We start from the raw sequence: 26,838 nt of genomic DNA on the forward strand, positions 1-26,838 counted from the left end.
AGTTGGATGTGTGTAGGGTGTAGTAAGGAATGAGGCTGGAGGCAGGGATCAAGTAATGAAGGACAGGGATCTGCCATCCAGCACAACGTGGGTGTGGGGGCGTGTGAATTTCTCCGTCAGGTATTTTCCCTTTATGTCCCATTAGTGGCTTGCTTACAGGATTATCCTGAAGATTGTTAATATGATTCAGCTAATTATTTTTGCCAAATTGATATCCTTTATCACCTCTGATTTAATTATGTATATTTTCTTTATGTATTTGAAGAAAGCAGTTTCAACTCCCTCTTACAATCCAGGCAACCTCCTCATTTTTCTCTAAACATCCCTGGGATCCTGGATTGTGTCCTAGGCTACGGGTCAAAGTGACCCCCTGACAGAGGTAGACTCCTGAGCTTGTCCTCATTTCTGAAGCGTGTTTGTGAGGAAGTCCCATTATTCCTAATTTTTACTCTTAGGAGTTTTAACAAGCTTTTTGTTGTTGTTGTGAGCTGAGAGGATCTTGCCCATGCCCAAGCAATACCAACAAAGATGACAAATTGGAGGGGCGCCTTCAAGATGGTGGTGGGCCCAGGCCCAACCTGTTTTAGGAAGTCCGCTCACTCTTCATGGTACCATACAGAATGAAGGAAGAAGGCCATTTCATGTAAATGAATTCAGTGATGTGGTTAAGCACAACAAAGTTCTTTATAAAATGAAAATTAAAATTGTTCAGACCTGTCTTAATGCTTAATGCTTACTTAAAAGGCTAAATGACTAATTGGACTAGCCATTTGTTAGATTACTCATTTTAACCTTTGAGTTCATTATCCTTTAAGTAGCAAAACATATTTTAAATAGTCTATAATAAATTGAAATATTAAAAATACGATATGCTTGCTCATTAAAAATACTATCTATTTCCACTTTTATAAGTATGGTATTTAACACAGTAATTAAGTATCATTTTAGTCTCCTGTACCTGGGTTTGCAAGCTATTAAAGTTATAGACCATTTATGTGTTAATAATGGCTGCTGCTGCTTTTTATGTTATTTTCCTGGGTGCTTTAAAGATTATTTTTATTACTAAGCCAATATTTCAGTGGCAAGGAGAGGGTAAATCCTCTCTAAACTTTGGCTTTCAACCTACTCAAGTCATGAATAAAAAAATTTTTTTAATGAAAACTCATTAGTCAAACATTCAAAAACTGTGTTTTAAATCCCTTTGCACGATTCTTCTTTTTTTTTAATATGCTGAAGTAGTATTTTGCTCTCTTTTCAAGTGGTTAAATAAGTCAAATGGGTTATCGTTCTTTTTTAATGAAGTATGCATTTGACTGTCTTTCACAATTTGTTTTTATGCTTATTTACTGAATTTGATTTGTGTAATTGTTTGCTAAAACCCAGGTTGTGTCTTTATACTTGTTCTATTTTTCCTCTATATCAATTCTGTAAATGTAATTGCCCAGTAAACCAGGCCATGTTAGGGATTTATGGAAAAATTATCAGTAGGTATCCCTGGGATATATATTACTTGGCTCACAGTTTTGGATTGGGGTAGTGGTTTTATACATATTTTGTTTTCTTAGAAATTTGTAATTCCTTGTGGTGCCTGGTGGCTCAGTGGTTTAAGCCTCTGCCTTTGACTCAAGTCCTGATCTCAGAATCCTGGGATCAAGCCCCACATCAGGCTCTTTGCTCAGCAGGGAGCCTACCCCCCCACCCCACCTACCTCTCTGTCTACTCATGATCTCTGTCAAATAAATAAATAATTTTTTTTAATAAAGTCTTAAAAAAAGAAATTTGTAATTCCAGGTTTTTGTCAACAAACTCATTGTAACCAGTTAAGTGCTGGCCATTTCAAGAATTCTAAAGTTAGTTTTTCTGTAAAATAAATGTGAATCTTAATAGTGATTCCCAATCATGGTGCTGTATCAGAATTACTTGGAGAGTGTTAAAAGCAGCACCAGGACCTTGATCTTCTGAGGGTCCTATTGACTTGAGCTGGAGTGGGTCTTGGAAACTATGGGCTGTACATACTCCTCAAGTGATTCTGATGTGCAGCCCACCATTGGAACTCTTGAGTGTTGGAAGGTACCAGGAGATCTTTTTACTCAGTGGTTTTTCAACCTTGGCTGCACATTGGAATCACTTTGGGGAGCTTAAGCAACTCTGGAACTTGGGTCCCACCCCCCAGAAGTTTTCATAGTTCTAGGATATTGCCTGGGCATGGGGATTTTGTAGGCTTCCCCTGTGATTTAACATAAAGGCGAAATTGAGAACCCCTGGTCACCAATTTTTTTTTTTTTTTTTCAGATGAGGGACCTGAGACCCAGACCAAAGAGATTATTATATGACTTGTCCAAGATTCATAGAGCAGAACTAGAATTCTAGTTTTTTGATTTGTAGCCCAGTGTTATTACCAGGACATCACATATTTTTATGAAAGTGGAGGTTTGGGCATGTCATAAGTACCCCCGAAATTATGTTCCTTAGGTGCTTGAGTCCAGAAGATGACAAATATTTCTCTGTTTTAACCCTGAAAAGGTGAAAGTTCATTGCCACGATTGAATCATTATCTCAGTTATGACATAAGAGAAATTTGGAGCTTTGAAGTATTCTAGAACTTACGCACATTATCTGGAAGCAAATTAGACAGAGATAACCAAAGTGAAATGTGTTAAGCCAGGTTAGCCTCATGCCATTATTTCTGTAGCAGGAATTATAATGCTTATGTTTATAACTTGGGTCATTCTCTAGGAGAAGGTTGCCCAGGCCTATATGGTTTGGAGTTACAACTACAATGTATATTACAAAGCGTACTCTTTCAATAACATTAACAGCAAAGGTAGAAATTAGAGCAGTGGTTTAGAATTACAATATTCAGAATGTCAGAAAAGGAGAAATGTTGAGAAAATGTTATAGGCTAACTATATAGTCTCATTTGTTTGGCAAAAATTGTGTATTTGGTACTCTTAGGGGAGAGGGAAGGTGTAAGGCAGTTTTTATCCTTCAGCCCGTATCTAATTAATTCCCTAAAACACAAACAAGGCTTTCTCTAGGCGTACCTCTAGCCCCTGCAACACCTGAACTTTGCTTTACTCATTACACTTGTCTTTCTGTTAACTTTAGCCTAGCACCTTCATGAACATGAGAGTGTGTGTCTGGGGCCTCACCTGGGTGGCTGGAGCTTCTCTCCATGTGTTTCATCCTTAAGGAGGATAGTGAGAGCATGTTCACAAGATTGCTTAATGGTTCTCAGCAGCAGTGGAAGGGACCCATCAATGCACAAGGGCTCTATAAGCCTCTGCTTCTGTTGCATTTAATAATGGCTCATGGATGAAACAAGTCACATGACCAAGCCTTGCTTAAAGCAGTAGAGCGTGAGTTTCCACCTCTTGATGGAGGGGGCACTCACATTGCAAAGTTTGCATGCATACAAGTATGGAAGGAATGTGTTGCTGCTATGTAATTTATTCAGTAAGTATTTGTTGATGGATTACAACTTATTTATTCTTTGTAGAATATTAATGGCCTAAAGGTGCAAGATATATATCCTTTGAAAACAAAAGGGACTTTTTAAAAGAATTCCCTTTGAGGTGATTTATTCACATCTTGCTCTTTTTATCATGGAGAAATGTTCTGTTCCTGCTTCTGTAGAAAAAAGGGTCTTTGGGGACCTTATTTGTTAAACACACACACACACACACACACACACACAAAAGCAAAAAACTGGATCTGTAACAGAAATGGGTACAATAGATAATAGGTTCAAATTCTGAGGTATTTCAGTACACCATACTTTTTTTTTTCTTTAATTTTAATGCTTCTGTGGATGTTTGTTTTGGAGTCTTGATGGAGGTTTTCCTTGGAGTAGGTTTGTCAGTTATAACAATAGCCTTAAGACTGTACTCACCTGGGAATGCCTGGCTGGCTCAGTCCCTAGAGAACGTGACTCTTGATCTTGGGGTCATGAGTTCAAGCCCCATATTGGGTGTGATGCCTACTTAAAAAAAAAAAAAAGGCCCTACAAACCCGATTCTCAGTTGAATATAGGTAGGTAATTGATCTAGACACTTATTCAAGGTACATAATAAACTCCCAGTTACTAAGAGAACATTCTTTCATGCTGTCTGTGTTCACCTTATACCTCAAAACTGAATGTTTAAAAGTATGTTTTATTTTTGTCTGGATTATAGTGTGAATATGCATAGAAAATTTGGAAATAGAGAAGTAAAAATCACACGTGTATAATCTTACCACCCAGAGATAACATAGCCCAAATGTTATTTCTAAATCAAATGCTGAAATGCTCTTGTTTCTCTGCTTCTTATACAAATACTTTAATTGTCGTCGGGATTAGTGTGTATATATGAGTTACTAAAACTTGAGAATGCAACTACTGCCTTATCTATTTAATAAATGTTTGCTAATTATGCCCATTATATGTAGTTAATAAAAATGTAAGGACTGTCAGAAGGTAACTTCCATGCTTACCAGTTTTTTTTTTTAATAATTTCTGCATTAAAATTCTTGTTTTTCCCTACCCTTTGTTAATTTATTTTGTGAATTCCCTCTTGGTGTTTTTCCTTTGTTTTCTCTATTGTTCTTTCTTTACTCTTTCCCATACTTAATCAAGTGTTGTTTTCTTCCACTGCTATTCTTTCCTGCATTTCCTTCCATCATTATTACTCCGGTCATTTTTATACATTTTATTTTTCAATCTAGACATGCTATTAGATTCTGAGAAATTAGCAACAAGTTAGCACCTGGGGATCTTTTTATTTTTTACTGTTTCTTCTTTTTATAAGTGTTGATGTTTCTTTTAAAAGGAGTCCGGTCCTTCCTTGCTGCTTAGCCCTACCATTATTAGCCCTACTCTTCTGAGGAGTCCAACTTCATCAGCTTTCTGTTTTCTCTGTGATGCCCTTCCATCCCCAAACAAACCAATCCATAAATGCCTCCCCAAATTCCTGACCTCCTCACACACATTCATTCACTAACAGGAGAGTTTGACCTTTAGGCTGAAATTTTTCATTTGAAACCTTGCACATTTGCTTAAACTCATGTCATTCAAAACAAGCAGCAAGGAGGGAAAAAAAGGGTAGTTCTTGGGTTTTAAAAGAGGAAGTTTTCTTACCCACCCCTAATCTCAATCTCTAACATCTGGTTCTGACTACAGATGGGGGGAAAAAAACAGACTCAAATCCCCATTCAGCCTGATGTCACCCCCAAACAGTTTGATTTCAGATAACATTTCTATTTTTATTGTGGTCTGTAGGGTCAGATGTTTTGGTTAATGACTTGTAACAGGAGATCTAAAGGGAGTGCCCAATGCCTTATAATTTTCTGAATTGTTGTAATGCAAAATGCTAGCATTTCAAATTCTGGATAGGGTTAAATTTAATCATCCTTTAATGAAACTCTGAAAGGAAGAAATTATTGTTGAGCCCATATGTTTCTGTCTTGTTTTAGAAACAATAAAAAACAGACATGTTTAAATCATCTACAAACTTAAAACATCTACTTGTTCTAGAAACAATAAAAAACAGACCTTTATTTCATCTACTGTAAAAATAATTCATTTTTATATTCAACTTTTGAATAGGTAATGAATTCACATGGGCAGAATTCAAATGGTGCTATTGGATATCTTTGTATTTCTTTTTAAAGATTTTGTTTATTTGAAAGAAAGAGAGCATGAGAGCGAGAGAATGAGAGAGAGAATGAGCAGGGAGGAGGGTGAGAGAGGGAGAGAGAGAGAGAGAGAGAGAGAGAAGCAGACCTCCCACTGAGCAGGGAACCTGAAGCAGGACTCGATCCCAGGACACTGGGGATCATGACCTGGCTGAAGGCAGACACTTAACCAACTACCCAGGCATCCCTGGATATCTGTGTATTTTTTAAAACTACACATCTGAAAATTTTTTAAATAGCACTTTACATCAATATAAGTAGCTTAACATAGCATTTTTTAAAAAAGAAATATGTCATAATTTCTCAAGATCATTCTGTATGTTACCTTGTCTCTCACAAAATCTGTGGATTTTTTTTTTTTTAAGATTTTATTTACTTATTTGGGAGAGAGAGAGGGAGAGCAAGCACAATAGCCTGGGGGTAGAGGATTGTGGGATGGAGGGCAGAAATGAGAGAAGAAAAGGGACAAGCTGACGCTGACTCCTTGTTGAGTTCAGAGCCCACAGTGGGGCTCAATTCTTGATTCCATGACCCTGAGATCATGGCCTGAGCTGAAATCAAGAGTCAGACCTTAACTGGCTAAGCCACCCAGGTGCCTCACAATATCTGTGTTTTTGATAATGGGTTTCATCTTAAAATTTGGAATGCCTGAAACGAGGTGGTACTGATCTGCTTTTCACCTGGCACCTGATGCCTGCCCAGTAATTAGTCTTGGCTGACTTTTACCATTGTAGTGAATATAACCAGGGAAAACTGCCTTGCTCAAGCTTGAATAGGGAAATGAACGGATAGAGCTTCTACTTCTCAAATTGTTCTTTCTGCTTCAATGTGCAGAATTAGGAGATGTCTGAGAGGCAAGGATTCCTACCCAAGAAAAATCAAGCTGCCCTAATGTCTGAATTTATAAATTACAAACTTAAATTAGACCTAATTTTACCTACATTTTTTGCATGTTTATTATCAGAAATTCAGAAGTATTTTTTTTAGAAAACAATTTTTAAAAAATATTTTATTTATTTATTTGACAGAGAGACAGATATCACAAGTAGGCAGGGAAGCAGGCTCCCCACTGAGCAGAGAGCCCGATGTGGGGCTCGATCCCAGGACCCCAACCAAGATCATGACCTGAGCCGAAGGCAGAGGCTTAACCCCCTGAGCCACCCAGGTGCCCCAGAAAACAATTTTTATTGAAATTTTGAGTTTATTATGGGAAGTTAGTGGTTAGATTTTTTCCCAAAGGAAAGAAGATGGACTAAAAAAAAAAAAAGAAAAGGTATAATATCCACAATGGCAGGTTGAAAAAAATGATAAGACTGCTTTCTTTCTGATATTAACCTCAATTTATGGACTTTGGCAGTTTCACATTTAGCTTTAGGGGTGTTAAAAGATAACCTGAGGCATATAAAAAATGTTAAGAGTTTATTTGAGTGAAAATCAATTCAAATCTGGCAGCATCCAACCTAGCAGAAAGGAGCTCCAAGGAGCTTTAGAAAAGGAAAGATTTTTATAGGCAGACAGAAGTGGGAATAAGGAAGTTATATTAGGCAAAAAAATGGATTGGTTATTCCGAGGTTAGTTTACTTTAGGGGATGGCAGGGGTCTATCAGATGACCTAACTAGTGCCAGTCAGGTGATTCCTAATTGATTGGCTTAAGATTCCATTTCTGGGAGCTCCAAACCTGTAATTAAGTCTCGGTTTGGTGACATGGGACTTAGCACAAGTGACTCCATTTGAAGTCTCTTGTCTTGTTTAAACAGGGAGTGAGCTTGGATGGAAAACTAGCCATTGGGGAGGTCAGTCTCTTGAGGTTATAAGCTTGTGCTTCAAGAAGGAATGGGAGCAGAAGTCTTTCCTCCTTCTTTACTCAGAGAATGGGGGGAAATGTGTGTGTATGTGTGTGTCAAATATACATATTCAAAACCTATCCATCCACATATTTATGATGTCTATATTAGTAGGTAATACATAGGTATAGGTACTACCTATAGTAGATAGATCCATATATAATCTAAATAAATATCACTAGAGAACTGAAATTAGGCATTTTTTAAAAGATTATTTATTTTAGAGAGAAAGAGAGCACAGGGGAGAGGGGCAGAAGGAAAGGGAGAGAGTCTTAAGCAGACTCCCCGCTGAGTGTGGAGCCCCACATGGGGCTCCATCTCACGACCCTGAGGTCCTGACCTGAGCTGAAATAAAGAGTCGGACACTTAACTGCGCAATGTTCGTGCCCCGTGTGGTATACATTTTTTGAGTCTCTTTTGTCCAACATTATGATTGAGTCATCTTATTGCTGCATGTTATTGTAGTTTGTTCATTTTCATTACTGTTTGGTGTTCTTATTTTGTGAGTATTTCATTATCCATTCTGTAACTGATGGACATTTGAGTAGTTTTGGTTTGAATAATGTTGCTGTGAAGGTTCTAGAACATGTCTTTTGGTGTACATATGCATGTATTTCGGATAGATATATATCAGAGTGGAATATGTGTAAGAATGGAATTGCTGGGTCACAGGGTATGAATGCATTCCAATATAGTAGAATATATGTGTACATTTTTGACATTTTAATATGTTTACATGGCATCTGTTGATCATTTGAAAGTGAGTTATTATGGCTTGATTAATTGGTTAGCCCACATGAAATTATTGCCTGTTTATATTAGGGCCTAACTGTGTATGTGGTTTCAGTGTAGCTAGAAGTTCAAAGACTCTGTTCTAGCCTCTAATTGGTATGTTATATGGGACCTGTCTCAACCCTTTTGAGTTTGTAGTTCCACTTCTGTAACTGAGAAGATAGAAAAAATTATGATATATAATTATGGCGACTTCATCTCCACATCTCTGAAATTATTTTGAAATGTTCTAAAAAATGTTTTCTAAGTGTGCTTTTTGTGATATCTGCTAACTTGAGGAAAAAAACTACCTATAAGGCTGATTTCTGATCCTGTATTTTTCACAATGATTAAGTAGTGTTGGGATATGCAAGAATCTACTTGGGCTTTTCAGTAAGCAGGCATGATTTTAATAATAGGCTAATTCATGTAGGACCCATGTTCAAATGATTTTTTTTCCTTTAGATGGTAACATTTTTCAGGAAGTTTAACAATATTGGAAAATTATAGTACTAAATTTTACTATCCAAATAATTTGATAAACTAGAATTTCATATCCAAAGAAATCTTTGAATTTTATGGTAAACTTTTAGTTGAGCTAAATGAATCAAACAGGAACCATTGTGTTTGGGCTTATTTTTAGTGTCGGCTGTGTATATTTTAACAATCCATTCTTTTGTGTGGTGTTTTCCCATGTATATCTGTATCTGCAAGTCAGTTTCAGAGTTAGAGAAAAATGAGCTAATATTTAATAGGTGAATAGTAATTAGTTATCAGCAGGGCGTATTTAGTTCATTTTCATGAGAACCTTCTTTGTTGCTTTTTGTTTCATTTCTTTTCAAAGCCTGTAGTGTGTCTAGCTCTGTTCTTCACTGCGATTAGGGGTGTGTGGAAGATCTGCAGGGTGAAACCCAAAACTTGGTGGGAGTCTCTGAACTCCTCTTCACAGACCCATCCCTGGCCTGGAACTGGAAGTCATGGTGGGCATTTTAGTGAATCTTTCATAGAGTTAAATGTATTCCATTTAAAAGGAATACATCTTTTTTTTCTTTCTGAAATTATCACTCTTTTTTCTTTTCTTTTCTTTTTTTTTTTTTTTTTGGTGGTGTGGAAAATATTATTTCATATAAAGTAGATGATAGGTTTTGTGTTAATGCCCTTTTGGTAAATGAAAAACATAGGAATCCTTTGTTAGTCTCCCCTATTTTTGTTGTGAAACATTTCAAGGTCTCTGAAAACCAGTGGTTCCTAGAACATCCTTCTCCATCAGTCCCTTTTATATTGAAAAGGTTAACTTCTCGGCATCACAGTTTTTTTCAGAGCGCCTTAGTTAATTTTACCCTCCATTTATTCCTCCAAGCTGGCCTCTCAAAAAGCCCTGGGCATGCTGTATGCTCTGTGCCAAGAGAATCTCTTTCTGCCTTTCCCTCTCCTTCTCTCAGGTGCCAGAATGGAGCAGCAACACCCTTAGGATCACGCAGCTGCTCCTTTCAAACTTGGATGCTCCCTGGCCTCCTTCCAGCCCGTGGTGTCGAGTGCATCACTCCCCCACAGGCAGTGCCAAGATCTTTTTCTCTTTGATTAGAGGTTCTCATGATAAAATTAGTTAGCTGGGCTTGATTGACATTTTCCACGGATATTTATGCTGGTGGGAAGGCAGGGAGGCTCTGATTGCTCTTTAATTATTAAGTTACAAGGAGATATATAGCAGCGGGAAGAAATCGGTTCTAGGTGGAGAAAGCACCTTAGTGGCATTTGGAGAAGATATTTTTAATTTTTTGGCTTGGCAGAAAAATTTCTCTACTCTTCCCCCGAAAAACACACACCCTCTGTTGTTCTTCAGGGTATAACCAAACATAGCCAATGATTGCTTACGTTTAGGAATCTCAACTGTGAGTGGTGATGGAGGGAGGTCACCGAAGGGAGTGCTCACTCGCTCCTTTTTCAAGTGAGGCACAGGTGAACCACCCTTAACGCTGAGCTAGTGATGTGTGTGGTCGTCTTCTGTTTCCTGTGGTAGGAGGAAGCAGGCCTTCTCTCTGACCTCTGGCAATATATTAACCACTCAGAAGAATTTAGTTCTCTTAGGACAGAGATGTGGGGGTGAAGTGGGGTGTGGTGATGAGGTTATTATCAGCCTGATGTTGATATTTACGCATGTGAAAAGTACAGACTGTCCCAGGACTGGGCCATCCAGAACTCAGGGTGAGTTCCTCAGGGTTATTGAGCAAGAATGATGACAAATGAAAGCCCATCAGTGGTTGCCCTTGAGTCTGTGCTGAAAGAGAAGCTAAATCATTCCAAAACAATGACTTTCTAGCCCTGTGATGACATTAGCTGACTCCCAGCACACTGACTGTGTCATGAGAGGAACTGATAGCTACATGATTTGGAAAACAGAATGGAATTTCTCACAAATCTTTAATTAGGTACTTAGATCTTGAGGCTGCTTTAGATGCAGTTTAACTTAGAGACTGAGCAATGAAAAATAAAAGATCTTCTGAGGTTGCTGCTAAATAGTGGGTTACAGATGTTAAACAGCTCTGGGAATCACCTGCGGTCTTCCTAAAGTGCAGACTCTGACTGGGCTGGGGTCTGAAATTGCACATTTTTAACAGACTGGGAGGTGATGTTTCTGCTTCCTGTCCAAGGACTGAAGTTTGAGTATAACTGCTAGACATTTATTTTAGTTCTTGCCTTGGATCTTGAATGCTGAACTGAAATCTAAGGCCTACTAAGTAACATTATCACCTAGTCTTCATGTGTAGTCTTTTGTAACACTTGATGATGAAAACCCTATTCGTAATGAAGAAGATATGTTTTATTTTTTCCTGTAGTGTCTACATTATAGGTGTATTATGGGAAGAAAGGTGATAAATAATAGTAATAGGATCCAAATTAAATCCACCAACCAACATACTAGAAGTTCCTTCTGATCAGAAACCAAATACTAGGCTACACATAGCTATTTGCAGACCTCTCCATGCGGTGCCATATTCACATGTGTGTTACACCTAACAGATGTCTGGGAAACAGATTTTTGTGACAGATTTTGACACAGGAAATATCAGGCTCCATAAAACTTAATGGAAAAATGTATTGCTTAACTGCAGTCCATTTTTAAAGAACAGATTGCAGTACGATCAGCGGAATCATTTGGGCCTTGAGAGCTTTGGCAGAGTCTCCCTATACAGAGATGTCCCTTCGAGAATGTCACCTGGTGGCATGGCACTCGATTGGTTATTGACAATGTTGTGTTTGGTGCTGGCCATATTCAGCTCCATATTCTATTTTAAATCATGGAGAAGGACATATTTCTTCACTAAATTTTTATCTGGTGAATCATTTCTGGAAGTGAGGGAATTACTGTGGTATTTTGAAATAGAAACACATCTTTTCAGATGTGCATCAGCAATGTGATCAGAGTCTGTTTCAAATGGTAATACACCAGGGGCTGAGAGTATGCCAAAGTAGAACATCTGCTTCTAAGACATAGGCTTCTGGAGCATTCCTCTCTGTGTGCTATTTTCTTTTGTTTGTTTTGTTAGTTTGTTAAATCTAGATTATATTCCATCAAGGATGCTAGGAAGAAACCCTCAAAATTCAGTTATTACAATCGAGAGATCTTCAACAAAAGCTTTTAAATTGGGGTAAATGAAGATCTGAGAATTCCTAGTTATAAGTTTAGATATTGTGCTACACTTTATTAAAAGTGGTTTTATTTTTCGGTTTGGGTTTTTTTTTGTTTTTGTTTTGTTGTTGTTGTTGTTTGTTGTTTGTTTTTCCCTCTCTAGTCTCTTGTAGATGCAGCCTTCCCTGGTGGGCTCATAGTCGGATATGTAGACCCCTGTACCCTTGGGCAGTCTGGGGAGACGGTGGGCCTGTGCTGGTACAATGGACAGGCCTCATAGGAAGGCAGTTCAGTATCTGTAGCATGGTCTTGCTACCCAATCCCCCTGTTCCCCGAATACACATTACTTCTGACCCTGCCGTCTGTCACATTGCCAGACTCCTCTACACCCACAGGCTTGCTGCTGTCTACTAGGCTTGCTGCTTTTCTCTGGCATGTTCTTCTGCCTTGCCCCTGCCTCTTACTTTTTTTAAGAGGCCCACGGTTGAGAACTTTTTCCGTTTAGCTTCTGTGTTCCTGAAGCACGTTGAATACACCTCAATTATACAATTACACTGTATTGTGTGTTTTCATACATAATTACCCACTTAAATTATAAACTCCTGGAGGGCTGGGGTATAGCTGGTTTTCTTCTTGTTATTCCCCACTGCCTGGTGCTAATAGCAGATCATTGCAGAGCCTCAAAAAATATTTATTGAGTGAATAACTTTATTTACAGTCACTGGAATTCCATATATATAGATAGATAGATAGATATAGAGCTATATACCTATATAGATATATATATATATATCTGTACTTACAGGTCACAATTTCTATGCATATAAAATTATTTTAAAAAACAGTGAGAACTTATGTTTGTGAAGACAAGCTAGACTTTCAGGGAAGGGGGCGCTGCATCCTGAGTAAGATACACCAGCAAATGGAAGATGAACTGAAGCTGCTTTTATAGCTTCATCTTTTTGACTTATTTGTAGCTTTTCTTTCTCTCCCAATATTTGATTCCTTAAGAAACACTTGATTTAAGCAGGAAATAAGATTTTCATAAGTTAACACACAGTCTTTCTCCCATCATTCTGATGTTTAACTGAAATATTAAATATAGCTTCATCTTTTTAAATATTTGGATTTTCGGGACACCTGGGTGGCTCACTTGGTTAAGCGGCTGTCTTGGGCTCAGGTCATGATCCCAGCGTCCCGGGATTGAGTCCCACATCGGGCTCCTTGCTAGGCTGGGAGCCTGCTTCTCCCTCTGCCTCTGCCTGCCACTTTGTCTGCCGAGCTCGCGCTCTCTCTCTCTTTAACAAATAAATAAATAAAATCTTTAAAAATAAATAAATCAATATTTGGATTTTCTTATTAAGTTTCAATGTTGGGTATCTCCAGGAGAGGAATAATGACTGATTCTTGTGCTTTGCTTATAAATTAAATGTGTTGGTATAGCAGTTTTCTCTGTCGAATAATCATTTCACTAAAAGCATTTACATGGTAGGCAGGTACAGGATCTGTTCAGCAGGATTTTTAGATGTCTTCTCAAATGACATTATAGCGATGGTGTCGGTACAGCTGAAAGCCAAAAGAATTATGCCTAAAAAGAAAATCATCAGTGTGTATACTTCAGTGTTGCTAAGTAAGGGATTATTACTAGTGCTTGACTTTTAGGCAGAGACCCCAGTGAGTAGAATTGGGTAAGCCAAAATCCAGGATGATTTCTAACCTAGACATACATTAAACCTAGTTATATGATGTCATCTTCAAAAAACAAGGGATTTAAATGGCAGCTCATTTAAAAGATCTGACTATACATAGAAAGTCTATAAACTTTTCAGGTCCTTGCTTTCATTTTACACACATGTGATACTAAGGGGATTCTCTACCTTTGAGCATTTAAGACTTGAAGAAATTAAGTCTGTTGTTAGTATAAATCAGTGGATTAGCCTAATGGTATTTTCACAGTTCAGTTCATTGTGTGGTTATGTAAATAAATATGCTTTAGAAATTAACTGTATTAAATTCCTTCTGATCCAAATCTGAATAGGCTGCTTTCCAATTAGTATAGTCCAGATTTTGTCTAAAAAATCTCTCTTGGTTGGTTGGTTTTAGTATCAGAGAAAACAGAGGTTGTAAATTTTATAATATTCAATGTGTAAAATTATTTTGTTAGGTAGGAATACAACTCTTAATGTGTTTGATTTTTTAAAATCCCTGCTATTTATTCACACTGACGGAAGAGGGTCCTTTCAACTGCTGCTATTGATGATAATGATTTTAATAAGTTAGTAGCACTTAATAGTTCTGGTAATGATTAATATTTATCAGATGCTTGCTATTTGTCAGTTTCCTAAGCCAATTATTTAACTGCTGCATATCAAACCACCACAAAACTTAGTGGCTTAATTAACAACAACTATTCTTTGTTAGGATTTTGTACGTTGATTTCCTATGGTGTTGGCTCGGGTGTTAGTTCAACACATGATGGCCTCGATCACCTACCTAGCAGGTGAGGTGTTGCTGCCTTGCAGCTGGGGACTTACTAGGGCCCTGCTTCCTGACTGCTTGTGCCTCCTCACAGCATGGCAGCTAAATTCCAAGAACCTTTTCCAAGATGCAGAGGCAGAAACTATAGATCTCGTAAGGTCTAGCCTCCGAATTTATGCAGAGTCATTTCTACCACATTCTACTGATCAAGACCAGGCATACCTTAGACCAGGTACAAGGGGAGGAAAAGTAGACACCACTCCATAATAGGAAGAGTGGTAAAGAATATTTGGCCATCTGTAATCCTCCACAAATCCCATGAGACTAGTACTCATAATTCATATTTCAGAGATGAGGAAACTAAAGTTTAGAGAGCATAGCTTAGTACCCAAGGTCATTCAGCTACTAAATGTAAACCAAATTTAGGTTAATTTGACGCTGGAGCTTTTAACTAATGTCATATACTGCCTTCAGGGGGGTAGGTAGATTAGATCTATTTGTCTTCTCCAAAACCAGTATCTGAGGGGGTTTTATTGACGTGGGGGTTATTTGGTTTGCAATCAGGCTGAAATAGTAAAGGGATTTTATTCATATTATTGATCAGCCACCCTTTGATTCGTATTATTGATCAGCCATCCCATTTGATTCATATTATTGATCAACCAGCCTAGGGAGACATAATAGTCTCCCTAAATTTGGATATTTCTACACTCTTGGTTGAGAGGAAAGTTAAAATTCTTAGACCTGCTATTATCTTATGGTTACTACATATATTAACACATTTTTTTAACCAAAAACAAACAAAATTAACTTTTTATACCATGTTTTCTCCTGGGCATACTCTTTTTTAGCAGTCTATATTTTTTGTATGGTTTCAGTATCCTACAGTTTACTGTTCATTAGGATGAAACACAGGGCTTTTAAATTGCCCTTTTTGTTGTTATTTCTGCTGCTTTGTGGTTTTCTTTTGAGAGCCAGTGTTTTTCAAGGATTTCTTCTTGTTGAAAAATGATAAATGTCAGAGATGTCTATTATGGTAAGGAACAGAAAAAAAAATTAAGGCTTCCAAATATACTAATGATTTCTTATGTTTACTCTAAGTTCAATTTTCTATGTTCGATTTTTGAATCCCGACTCCAGGATCTCTGCACTCTCTGAGGGAGACCTGTTAAGGAACGTCTGTAACTTGGAGGGGTTATAGAGCATCTCCTACTTCGTATTAGTTGTGGGTTATGAAATGGATTCGCGGTGTTTGTCTCAAGCCTGCGAGCTTTGTAGTGCTAGGGCTCTCTATTCCTGTCCTACTGGCCGGATTGAAAGTGATGATCCACTCCTAGAATGTTACGGGACCTCAGTAATGAGATACTGCATTCACCTCATTTTATAGAGGAAAACCCTTTGAATAAGAAGCTTTCAGCTCTTTCTCCTGTTGTGGATCAATGAGACAGGCAGAACTCTGTCTAGAACCCTACTTTACAGTGCCATGTTTTCCTCCACTGTATTAGAGTTCGTCCTTCATGGGGCTTGTTTTTGGCAATATGGAAGCCACTTGTCTCAGAAGGGCCCATCACCACCGCTCAGCTACAGAATAAGTTAAATCTAGTTTAAGAAAATCTTAGACCTTAAAAAAAAATTTTAATATATCTGTTGTTGCTTTCTCTGTTCAGAAATTTTAAGAGGTTGATGGTGGTCCAGGAAAATCCTACTGCAAACAACTATGACAGGCATGTTTTCCTCTGATTGCTTTATCTTTCTGTTTTTCATTTTGAAAGAGAAAAATATCTCCAGGTACTCAGTGCTTTAAAAACCCCAGCATTTCTCTGCAAGACCCCTTAAGCAGCCCTTTTCTCTTGAATCATTAGCATATATGCATATCATATATTTGGTAAGCTGAAGAAAAAGTGTGAGTAATTGAATCCTTTGGTCCTGTGTAACTAGAATTACTTTCATGCTGTTTTATGACAAAGATATATATATGATGTACTAGTTTGCCTATATAGCTATTGAACTGTGTTCCTAAAAGTAATTCAACTTGAATCGAGTTTTTTTTTTTTTTTTGAGAGACTATTATAAAGGTAGGAGATAAATTCACCAACTAGATTTAAGTATAATGAGACCTCACAGAGTAAGATGACTCTTTATTCTGCTTAGTCGTTATTCGATTGTCTGACGAATCTTCTTTGTGTTCCCTGTCTAATGTTCTGAACAAGTGAAATTATAATTGAGGCCTTCATTTAGAGGGGGATTTGGAAAAATACTCGTGTGCTGTTGGTGAACACACTATGGCCAAAAGGCTAATACATTCTAGAAAATTGAAACTCAAGAGGTCAAGTAGGTTTGGGGTGATTGCACCGGAGATGCATCCTTCACTTGAGAACCAAAGCAGCCTGGAAGTCCGGGGGGCCACAGGATGGGGACATTGCCATGGGCGTGGAAATCTGTTCACTGTCCCACATGTACATCGTAGGTTTGCTTGAGAACATCAGTAGAATGGCTCTTCAATGACATTTTTGTTTCTTGTTGAAAATTGGAATACTTAAAGACAAAAAACAGAAAACAGTTATAAACTACCCAGAGATTACTACTATTTGTGTCTTTTTGTGTATATCCTATAATTTTTTCTATTTATCTATAATGTGATATTCAACTTTTAATAAAACTAAGACTGTCCTGGACCTACTATTTATTATCTTTTTTTCACTGCATTCTTTTATTTTGTGGCATATGCACGCACATACATGTTCAGGGTGTTAGAATGCGGTATCCACATCAGATGATACCAAAAATAAATGAGAGTTGCTTGGAAAAATGGTGTTTATATTTTTCGCAGTCATTTGAATGATGATCATTTTAATCCCAGTGGAAAGATGGGAAAAAAATCTCATGATTTTAGCTTTTTTCTGCTGATGACGCACAATGTGAGCATGGGAGAGATGAGCTTTATTCTCCTCTGTCTTTCACTTGCTCCGAGAAAGCAGAGTTGAAATGGGACAAAGGTATCAGTAAGGAAAATTTCCAGAACCAAAAGGAGGAAGTAACTGTCAGGAACAGGTAATGTGGTGGGAAACTATGTAATGCTTCCTCAGAAAATACAAATGTGTTCAGTTTACTTGAGGTTCTGGAAACCACACATGGGGGATGATATAGCACTAATTTCCTTTAGCTTGCTTGTATTATATTTCCATTCACGAGGAAATTTAGAAAAAAATGTTGAGAAAAAAGATCTTAAAACTCCTAGAACAGTGATTTTTTTCCTCCAATTTATACATAAACCCCAGATTTTTAATTCTCAAGGCAGCTTTTAGTAAAAATTTCTTTTCATCAAGGTTTGGAAAGTTAATGCTTTACTAGTGGCATTTCTATGAACTCTTTTTATATTATTGCTCCTCTTGATCTGTTTATTGGCCCTGTTTTGCATTCTGGAAAAACCTTCTCTTTTTTTCTTTAAACATTTTATTTATTTGACACAGAGAGAGCACAAGCAGGCAGAGAAGCAGTCAAAGGGAAGGGAACAGCAGGCTCTCTGCTGAGCAGGGAGCCCGATGTGGGGCTCCATCCCAGATCCCTGGGATCATGACCTGAGCCAAAGGCAGCCCCTAAACCTACTGAGCCACCCAGGTGCCCCATGGAAAAACTCTCGTATTAATAGTTCTTTAAATATTTCTGTGATCCTTGAAATGAACATTTACTGAATATCTGTTACATGTAAAAAGCTCATAAAAGAATAAGAGTTTCTCTTCTCTAAAAAAATAGTTTTGATCCGATGGAAGTGAAATTCGGTGTACATATAAAATAACCATTGCTGCTCTTCAGAGAAACCTTTGTGGTGTGGCAGGTCGTAGGAAGTGGTGGGCGTGGTGTCCAATAGATTATAGCTGAGAAAGGAGTACAGGGAAGCGACCGTGGGAGTACTTTGACATAAAATTGGTGCAGGGGAAAGTTCAACAGGCTGACGCATAGGACCTTTGTTATCATAGGGGAGGAAGAGACAGGTCAGCACAAGGTGTGGAGCAGGAAAATGGGACGCTATCGGATAGTTGGAGGAGAGGGAGAGGATGGAGAAGTGGTATGAGAAATGGCAGAAAGGCGGCCCTCTCCCACGGAGAATAGAAATCCTTGAAGGAAATATTTTAGGAAAAATTTAAACCATATTTGACAGAGTGAAAAAAACAAAACAAAAACCATCCTTGTGATAAAAAATAAAAATGTGGAATAGAGAGTGTAATAACTGAAAGATAATTGAGAATTTTCCATTAGAAGCAATAAATACTAATTAACATAATTCAGCTTGCTACTTCACTGTAATTTTTTTCTCATGGTGGTTTACAGGGAATTGCAAAGAACTGAAAATCTATTAATAAAAGAAAAAGTGCTGCTTCAGGGTTAACTTTTGTTTGTTGATGAGTCTGTTTTTTTGTTGTTTTTTTTTTTTTAAATCACATTACTCCAGGTCAAAAGTATAGTTTGAACTTCTAATGTTTCTTTTTCCTTTGGGGGAAAAAAAAATACCTAACAAAAAAAACAGAGTTCTATGTTCTGATTGCTTTTATATGAATCTCATTGTGACGTTGACTTTCCACTGAGTTCACAGAACTTTCATTGCATTTTAACTTAAATAAAAAGGAATGTAGAAATGGATTTTTTCTTTTCTCTCTCAAGTAATTGGTCTACATTTTTAAGATTTATTTTACAAAAGGATACTTACTGGGAACTTGTCAAAGGATACTGTATTTGATTATAATAGGTATATTTCATGTTTGAGTTAGGTTTAAGTAAGGCATTTGTAAATTGTCCATTTAATACTGTTTTAGAAAGGAAATACATTGACTGTGAGAGCAGCATCCTTATTTTGAGAGCTAACTTAACTTCTTAACTTTTGAATTAGGTTTAATCAAAAGATGTCCCGTATTAAAGACAAAAGAGTTTTCTTTATTGAAGTGGATATTGTTAAGCTTTTAAACCAGTTGAAAGTACTGGTAATCATATCATACAGTAGTGGGTTCTTACAATAAATTTTCCATATAAAATTGTAAGAATCACCAAAGAGATGTTGTTAAAATTGTTGAAATCACCAAAGAGATGTTATTAACCCCACTTTGACATTGCCACAAGATTTTTTTTTTAAAGATTTTATTTATTTGACAGAGGGAGAGAGAGATCACAAGCAGGCAGAGCAGCAAGGCAGAGAGAAAGAGAGAGGCGAAAGCAGGCTCCCTGCTGTGCAGGGAGCCCGATGCAGGGCTTGATCCCAGAGCCCTGAGATCATGACCTGAGCCGAACGAAGGCAGAGGCTTAACCCACTGAGCCACCCAGGTGCCCCGCCACGATATTTTTTAACTGATATTAAAAAATTATTTGGGAAGCTTTTTTGAGATAAGGTTTATTGTCCTTTTCTTCATGGAAACTGTCATAATCCTAGGAAATTTCAAGATCTCTACAAATGACCCCATTTAACCTTGGAGTTATCAGATTCCTAGCTTTAGTAGCATTGACCCTACTGTACCTTATTGATGCGTGGCCACATTCTGCGGGTTCTGCATCACCATAGGAGTTGTAAATTCCTCTGCCTCTCTCCCTGATTACCACCTTTGTTCTGGTTCTTTCAAAGAGTCATTCCCACTGCATTGTCCTGTGCCTTTGGAGAAGTCTAAGCCCCCTAAATTCACAAAGAGTAGGATTGTGCCATCATCCTTGTGTTATCTGGGCCTAAACCAAACCCAGTATCTATAGATAGTGAAGATTTATGGGATAAGTGACTGAATGGATGAATTGAATACTTGTCCATTGTTTGCCATGGGACTATAACAGGCCACCATTGACAATTGATGATCTTAATAAAGTGAGAATGATGATTTTTGCCTCATTAAGATGGCCATCAATTTAATGGACAATAATATTGGAAAAAGAAGAAAGATTAATGATACCTATACTTCTAGACAAAAGTGGTAGGTAGAATTAATAATAACTCTTACTGTTTTTTAAATTTGATGTGTTAGGCTCTTACCTACATGCCTTATTTACATATAATAACTCAGTGAGACAGGCATTTTTATCTAAAATTTTAGGGGTGAGGAAACTGATGCAGACAGACCAGTTAAGTGACTTGTTCAAGAGTAAGGATATAAACCTAGTACTATCAAACTTCAGGATAGGATTGTTGACAAAGTAAGCAGAATATGTTTTGAACGTCACCTGGGAACTTGTCAAAGGATACTGTATTTGATTATAATAGGCATATTTCATGTTTGAGTTAGGTTTAAGTAAGGCATTTGTAAATTGTCCATTTTAAACTGTTTTAGAAAGGAAATACATTGACTGTGAGAGCAGCATCCTTATTTTGAGAGCTAACTTCTTGCTGTTCTCAGTAGACCTTCGCAGGCAATGCATTTAAGATGTCACAGAGAGATCAGAGGATGCCCAGGGTTCATCTTTTCCCAGCCACAGTTTTGGGCTTGACTTCCCTGGCCATGTTAGTGGTAGATGATGTATCCTTTAACAAAAGAAAAAGGCCTCCTTAGTTACCCAATTTAGTGCAGCTTTTGGCCTGACATAGTTTGCTAACTTCCTTTTTAAGTGAGCAGTTCAATTTCTAAAAAGTAACGTGGGACAGCTTGAAAAATTGTCCTTTCCCCTGTTCAGGTGAGTGAGTTTCAGCTCACACTCTTTATTTCTCTTATGACTTGGAGTAGATTCTGAGTTTTCATTAGTAACTGCCCCAAACTCCCCTTAACAATATTGGGAACTTTAAAGCATTTGGGCAACAAATGGGTGAGATCCCGTTTTATTTAAGGCTCTCAGGATCCACCTCAATAATAGTTTGAATTCCCATGAGGGAGAAATGAAAGGCAAGTCTTACATCAGCTTGGTCTCCTCACTTTCTTAGGAATCGAAATGTTCCCCAAGGTCAAAAACCGTGTGAAGTAACTCTCTAAACCTATCTTGGAGGGCACTGCCTCAGAAATACAGTGAATGGAAATTGCTCTTTAACTGGACGTGAGTCTCATTTTAAATGCCTCTGTTTATATTCTTTATGTCCTGCCTTTCTTTTTATGTTGAATTTGTTTCACCTTGTAAAGATTAGGAAGAGCATGTTCTACCTTTTAAATGTGAGAATTGAATTATTAATAGTTTGGGGATAAAAAATGGTCTTCTCTTTCTTCTACCAAAGGTAGTACATTCTCACAAACTTTGGACCTCACTGATACAAAGTGTCACTTGAAGTTTTTCACTAATGCAGCCTTTAAAGCTTTTTTATTTCTTCCTTGATTTATGACACAGCTGTTTCCTGAATGGAGAAAATGCAAGAACTACATGTGATCTGATTAGATTACATTCTTCATGTGTCTCCCACATTTAGTGGAGGCTACACATCAAATCCTGATGTACTTTTTATTCATTTTTCAAGTTTAATTTATCACCCCAAGATGGCTGTGGTTGGTGTGTTGTCCCTCGATATTGTATCATGATCATCTGTTCATATCTTTTTCTGCCACACAACGTGCTGCGTTTATTAAGGGTGGGATTGTGTCACCCCACATCAAATAGTGTGTGCCTCCAGTGTCTGATGTTGGCTATAGCCACCTGAAGCTCCTGAGACTCACCATAAGCAGAGAAACTTCATCGTTCCAGAATCATGCTAATTCACTCTGGTGCATCCTCGCATTCTGTTCAGTTAAATGTAACTTGACTTTTGGATGAATTGATTCATAACATTTTAAAGAAATACAGTGTTGGGTAGCCAGGACAAAAAGAAGCCCCTTGCTTTGGTAGGGAATTTTTTTTTTTTTTTTTTTTTTTTTTGAGAGAGAGAGAGAGAGGTGGGGAAAGTGAGAGCAGGTTGGGCGGGGAGGCAGAGGGAAAGAGAGGATCTTAAAGATGATTTTAAGCAGGCTCCACGCCTAGCACAGAGCTCTACATGGGACTCCCTCTCTTGCCCCTGAGATCATGATCTAAGCCAAAATCAAGGGGCAGATTCTTGACCCACTGAGCCACCCAGATGCCCCATTCTAGGCAATATTCTTGACCCTGTTAATGCATTTCATGGTTTTTAAAATAATATAGCTAGCTTTCCTTCTCCTCCCTTCTTCTTCTTCTTCTTCTTCAGGTTTCCTCTAATATTTACATCTTTTACTGGTTTACCCAGTATTGCCATCTGGAAACTACTTTTTGATCACCTGGTATTTTAAGATACTTCTGTTCTAAAGCCTATTTCTTAATTAACAATTTTTATATAAGACTTAACAAAATTTTAAAAGTGGCTTAGCTTGTGGTGGTTAATAGCAGATATGTGGCAGTAAATAGTCAGTGTGTCTTACATGTGAGAGTGTTGCAAAATTCCTTGTAAAGTTAAAGTTATGTTTACAAAATTATTGAGTGGGCAAAGTTTTTATTTCTTCAGATGTTTGGAGGTAGGGGAGTTTTAGTAATAGAAGCATATTCTTAATTAGTAATTATCCTCTATTAAGCAGTCATCATTTTGGTGTAATGGTAAGCAGCGATCAGGGGGCTTAGGGAAAATTGCCCAAGTACAGACAAATTTCATAATAGGAAAAAACATTTCATCTATAAAGAAGATGTATAGTTGTTGCTTTTCTTCTGTGTCTAAATGGTTGGAGATATATTCTTGGATTTTGTTTTTTCAAAATTGGAAGTTATTTAAAGAAAAAGTGAGATGGAGAATTAAAGCACATAATATATAAATAATAGCAAACAGCAAAACCCTACAGTTATATAAAAGACAAAACCACATGCTGTGATAATAAATTTAAATGACATTGGATAGTAAAATTAGGCATCTCTTCTTTTCATGTCTTATAGATGGCAGCCTCTAAAAACATGGACCTTTTAAATAATGGATTTCCAAGGTGATCATTTACATATATGTGGTACATGTGTGTATTTAAAAATTAAGTATAAAATAAATATATATTTTGGTCTGTGTGAAAATTAAGGTAATGCAAAACCGTTGCATTCACATATTTTTAACAACTTGAATTTTAGTTTCTTTAAAGACTAAGGGCAGGGCGCCTGGTTGGCTCAGTGGGCTAAAGCCTCTCTACTTTCGGCTTAGGTCATAATCCCAGGTCCTGCTCAGCAGGGAGCCTGCTTCCTCCTCTCTCTCTGCCTGCCTCTCTGCCTATTTGTCATCTCTGTCAAATAAATAAATAAAATCTTTAAAAATTAAAAAAAAATAATTAGATAAAGACTAAGGGCAAAAAAAAAAATGTATCTTTTCCCACTGCCATAGTTTGTACAAAAAGTAAAAAGTGTGGCAATCCATTTGTAGGAGTAGGAAAATTGAACTCTTTCACACATTTTATTTATTTATTTATTTATTTATTTATAAAGGTTTTCTTTATGAGAGAAAGAGCTCAAGGGCGCATGAGTTGGGAGGAAGAAGGGAGAAGGGAAGTAGTCCCACCCACAGGGAGCCCAATATGGGGCTTGATCCCCGGACCCTGAAATCATGACCCAAGCCACAGTCAAACGCTTAACTAAGTGAGCCCACCCAGGCACCCCTCTTTCTGAACATTTTAAAATTAAGTAGATGATTAGTTCTATGGGTACTAGTGATTACTAGAGCTTCTAGACTCTATCATGTTACTATTTCTGCTTTAAAGTATAGTGTCTTATAGCTAGTGGATCACATAGCTGAGATGGGTAATCATTGACATTGTGCTTCAGACTTTAGATCTAACAAATAAAAATGAAAAACATTTGGATAGGATTATGATTAAAGAACATAAAGGGATGGAGAGCAACCAGTTCAGACGTAAGGAACAGTTGGTTTACCCTAATTATAGACATCGTGATTTTTCTTTTTTCTCCTGTGTGTATCAATTGGAAGTTTGGTGGAAAATTAACCCTTTTGCTTAATGATATAAATAAATTTCTTGCAGATTTTCTAAAAGGACTTTATGCCCTTCCTTAAACTCAAATTTCAAAAGTCAGTTGCAGTTTGTACTGGCCACAGTTCCTCCCTTTGATCTGGTTCAGTAGTTCAGTTTTCATTTCCTACAACTGAATTTCTTGTATCTACCATCATCTAAATGAGGATGTGTTGACATCAATGAAAGGATCAAAGACTCAACTAAAGAACGCTCACATTTGGATTAGGCTGAATTGTGTGGAAGTGTGGCTGAATCTAAGAAAATAATGGAATAATGTGTGTAACCGTAACAATTTTGCAGATTGTTTATTGTTGCCAGTCAAGCATTAAAATATGGCCTAAAATTCTGACTCTTCTTTCTCATAAATATTCTCATAGATTATAAACATTGTGGAAATTGAGACATTTTTGGTTTTCCAATACAGATGAACTCACTGAGGTATAGATTATACTCTTGCTTTCCTTTCATTCCTACTTTGCCCACTTTTTATCATGAGTACCTTCATGTATTCCATATTCAACTTACATGGGAAGCTGTTGGCTTCTTTTCGAAATGTTTTAGAGAGTGGTACTCATTGACTTTATTGACAGGTGCATATTATATGATCTCTTAGGTACCTAACATGTTTTCACTTACTATCTGAGAGTTATTAAGCACAGATATGAGACCGTGAGGTGAAGAACCGCATCTCTCAGTGTCCAGGGCCTACTGACTGAGACGTTGTAAGGCCTTCAATGCAGTGCAGTAAATATCGTCTATATTTACTTTTAGTCCTAAAGCAATTGACTCATCCCATCCTCACATCCTGACCCCTCAACACACCCACAAAAATAGCTGAAGTTTCAAAATAGAGTATTATATGTGTACCTATTGAGGCCTGGTGATTCTGAAGAAAGAGAAATATAAAAAAGCAAGGTCAGTTCAAAACTGACCAGTTCTTCAGTGTTCTGTGTTTCAGTTGCTTCTTTACTGTTTTGCACTGGCAGTTTTGGACTGATGAACATAATGTTGTAAATTTCTTAGGAAGTGGCGGGAAGGAATGCCCGTGATAGTAGTATTTTGAAGTGTGAATCATATTTTGAATCACATTTTGAATCCTGTCAGAATCCCCAGAATTCACACCTGCCTTTCCCTCCATTTCAAACCTTTTTTTTAATACCACTTTAACTTTTTCTTTCTGAAGCAGATTTAATCCTCTGCTCCATCTTTTCAATCCATTTTGGTTCCCTGTTCCCTCCAGCAGTAGCCCTTAGCAAGGGGAGTACATTAGAATCGCTCAGGGAGCTTCTGGACTTATGCACATACCTGGAACCCATCACCAGAAACTCTCATTTCTTGGTGGGAGTAGAAAGCCTATTTGACAAAGAGTTTGTTCATTGTTTCCGGTGCCTCTTTATGTGCTGTCCCCACCAAGATTTCTCATCCTGTGTCTTGCCATTTCCATCAATAGCTTCTGATCTTCTCTAGCCATGCTAAACCCGGCTATGACACAAAGCCTTCTATCCTGTTCCTCTACACTTTGTATGGAAGCTGTTGCTGCTGCCCCGGTCAATGCCTTCTGCTTCCCTTTCCTTCCTTCCCTTCCCCTGCTCCAGGTGTTCTATCTGTCAAACTGCTTAATCTTCGTAGCTTCTCCTCTAATGACCAATCTTTCCTCACTGCCCCATGTAGAAGTAGTCACGCTATCTTCTGTGTGTAGTGTTTATATTTGATTACGGTCTTTGCAGGAGTGCAATTCTCCCATTCAACTGTAAGCCCATTGAAACCGTGTAATTTATCTTGTTCATGTTTATGTTAAACGAATACATGGGTGAATCATAAAGTGAAAGCCTCGTAGGAATTTAAATGGATAGTTTGTATGAACACTGTTTTTAGATGCATTCTTAAGTTGAGGTTCGTGATCTGCCCCCAAGATGTGATGTTAATACTGTACATAATTTTATCTTTCATAATATATATTCCCATTAAAACTTGCACATATGTTTATTTATTTTTTTCATTTACCCCTTGTGTCCACAGACGAAATCTCACGAAACTGTCCCTTATCTTCAGTCACATGCTGGCAGAAATCAAAGCCATCTTTCCCAATGGGCAGTTCCAGGGAGATAACTTTCGTATCACAAAAGCAGATGCTGCTGAATTCTGGAGAAAGTTTTTTGGAGACAAGTAAGTAGAGATCATTATAGTCTGTGTCCAATTTTGAAGAACGACCTCATCCTGCCTCCGGTTCCCCATGGTTATGGATTTCACTCGAATATTTTGAGACTGTACTGGCACATTTTTGATGAGTATTTTGATTGCAATTTTCCTATTCAGCCACCAAAAGTATGCTTTAATAACTGAATAGTTTTATATCCTTGCAAAGCAAATATCAGTTATACTACATTTACTTGAAGAGCATTCACTGAGTGAAATAGCTTGCTCTAAGGTGTAAAAGGTATGTAAGATGGAATTTCTCAAAAGCTCACAGCTTTTTATGACTTAGTACACACTTAAGACACGTGCACTATAGAAGGCAGAGAAGGATAGATACTTTCAAAATGGCACAAA

General features: G+C 37.5%; 1 protein-coding gene across 4 annotated transcripts in view; it reads left to right on the top strand.

Annotated features, from left to right (window-relative positions):
- The window catches only part of CBLB (Cbl proto-oncogene B), a 222,869-nt gene that overhangs the window by 64,318 nt on the left and 131,713 nt on the right, over window positions 1–26,838 (top strand). For all 4 annotated transcript variants that reach the window (XM_059392040.1, XM_059392041.1, XM_059392042.1 and 1 more), the window contains exon 4: window positions 26,308–26,454. In XM_059392040.1, the coding sequence (XP_059248023.1) occupies window positions 26,308–26,454 (147 nt within the window). The remainder of the gene's footprint in view (window positions 1–26,307; window positions 26,455–26,838) is intronic.

This window comes from Mustela nigripes, chromosome 2 (assembly GCF_022355385.1).
Source record: "Mustela nigripes isolate SB6536 chromosome 2, MUSNIG.SB6536, whole genome shotgun sequence".
NCBI classification, from domain to species: Eukaryota; Metazoa; Chordata; class Mammalia; order Carnivora; family Mustelidae; genus Mustela; species Mustela nigripes.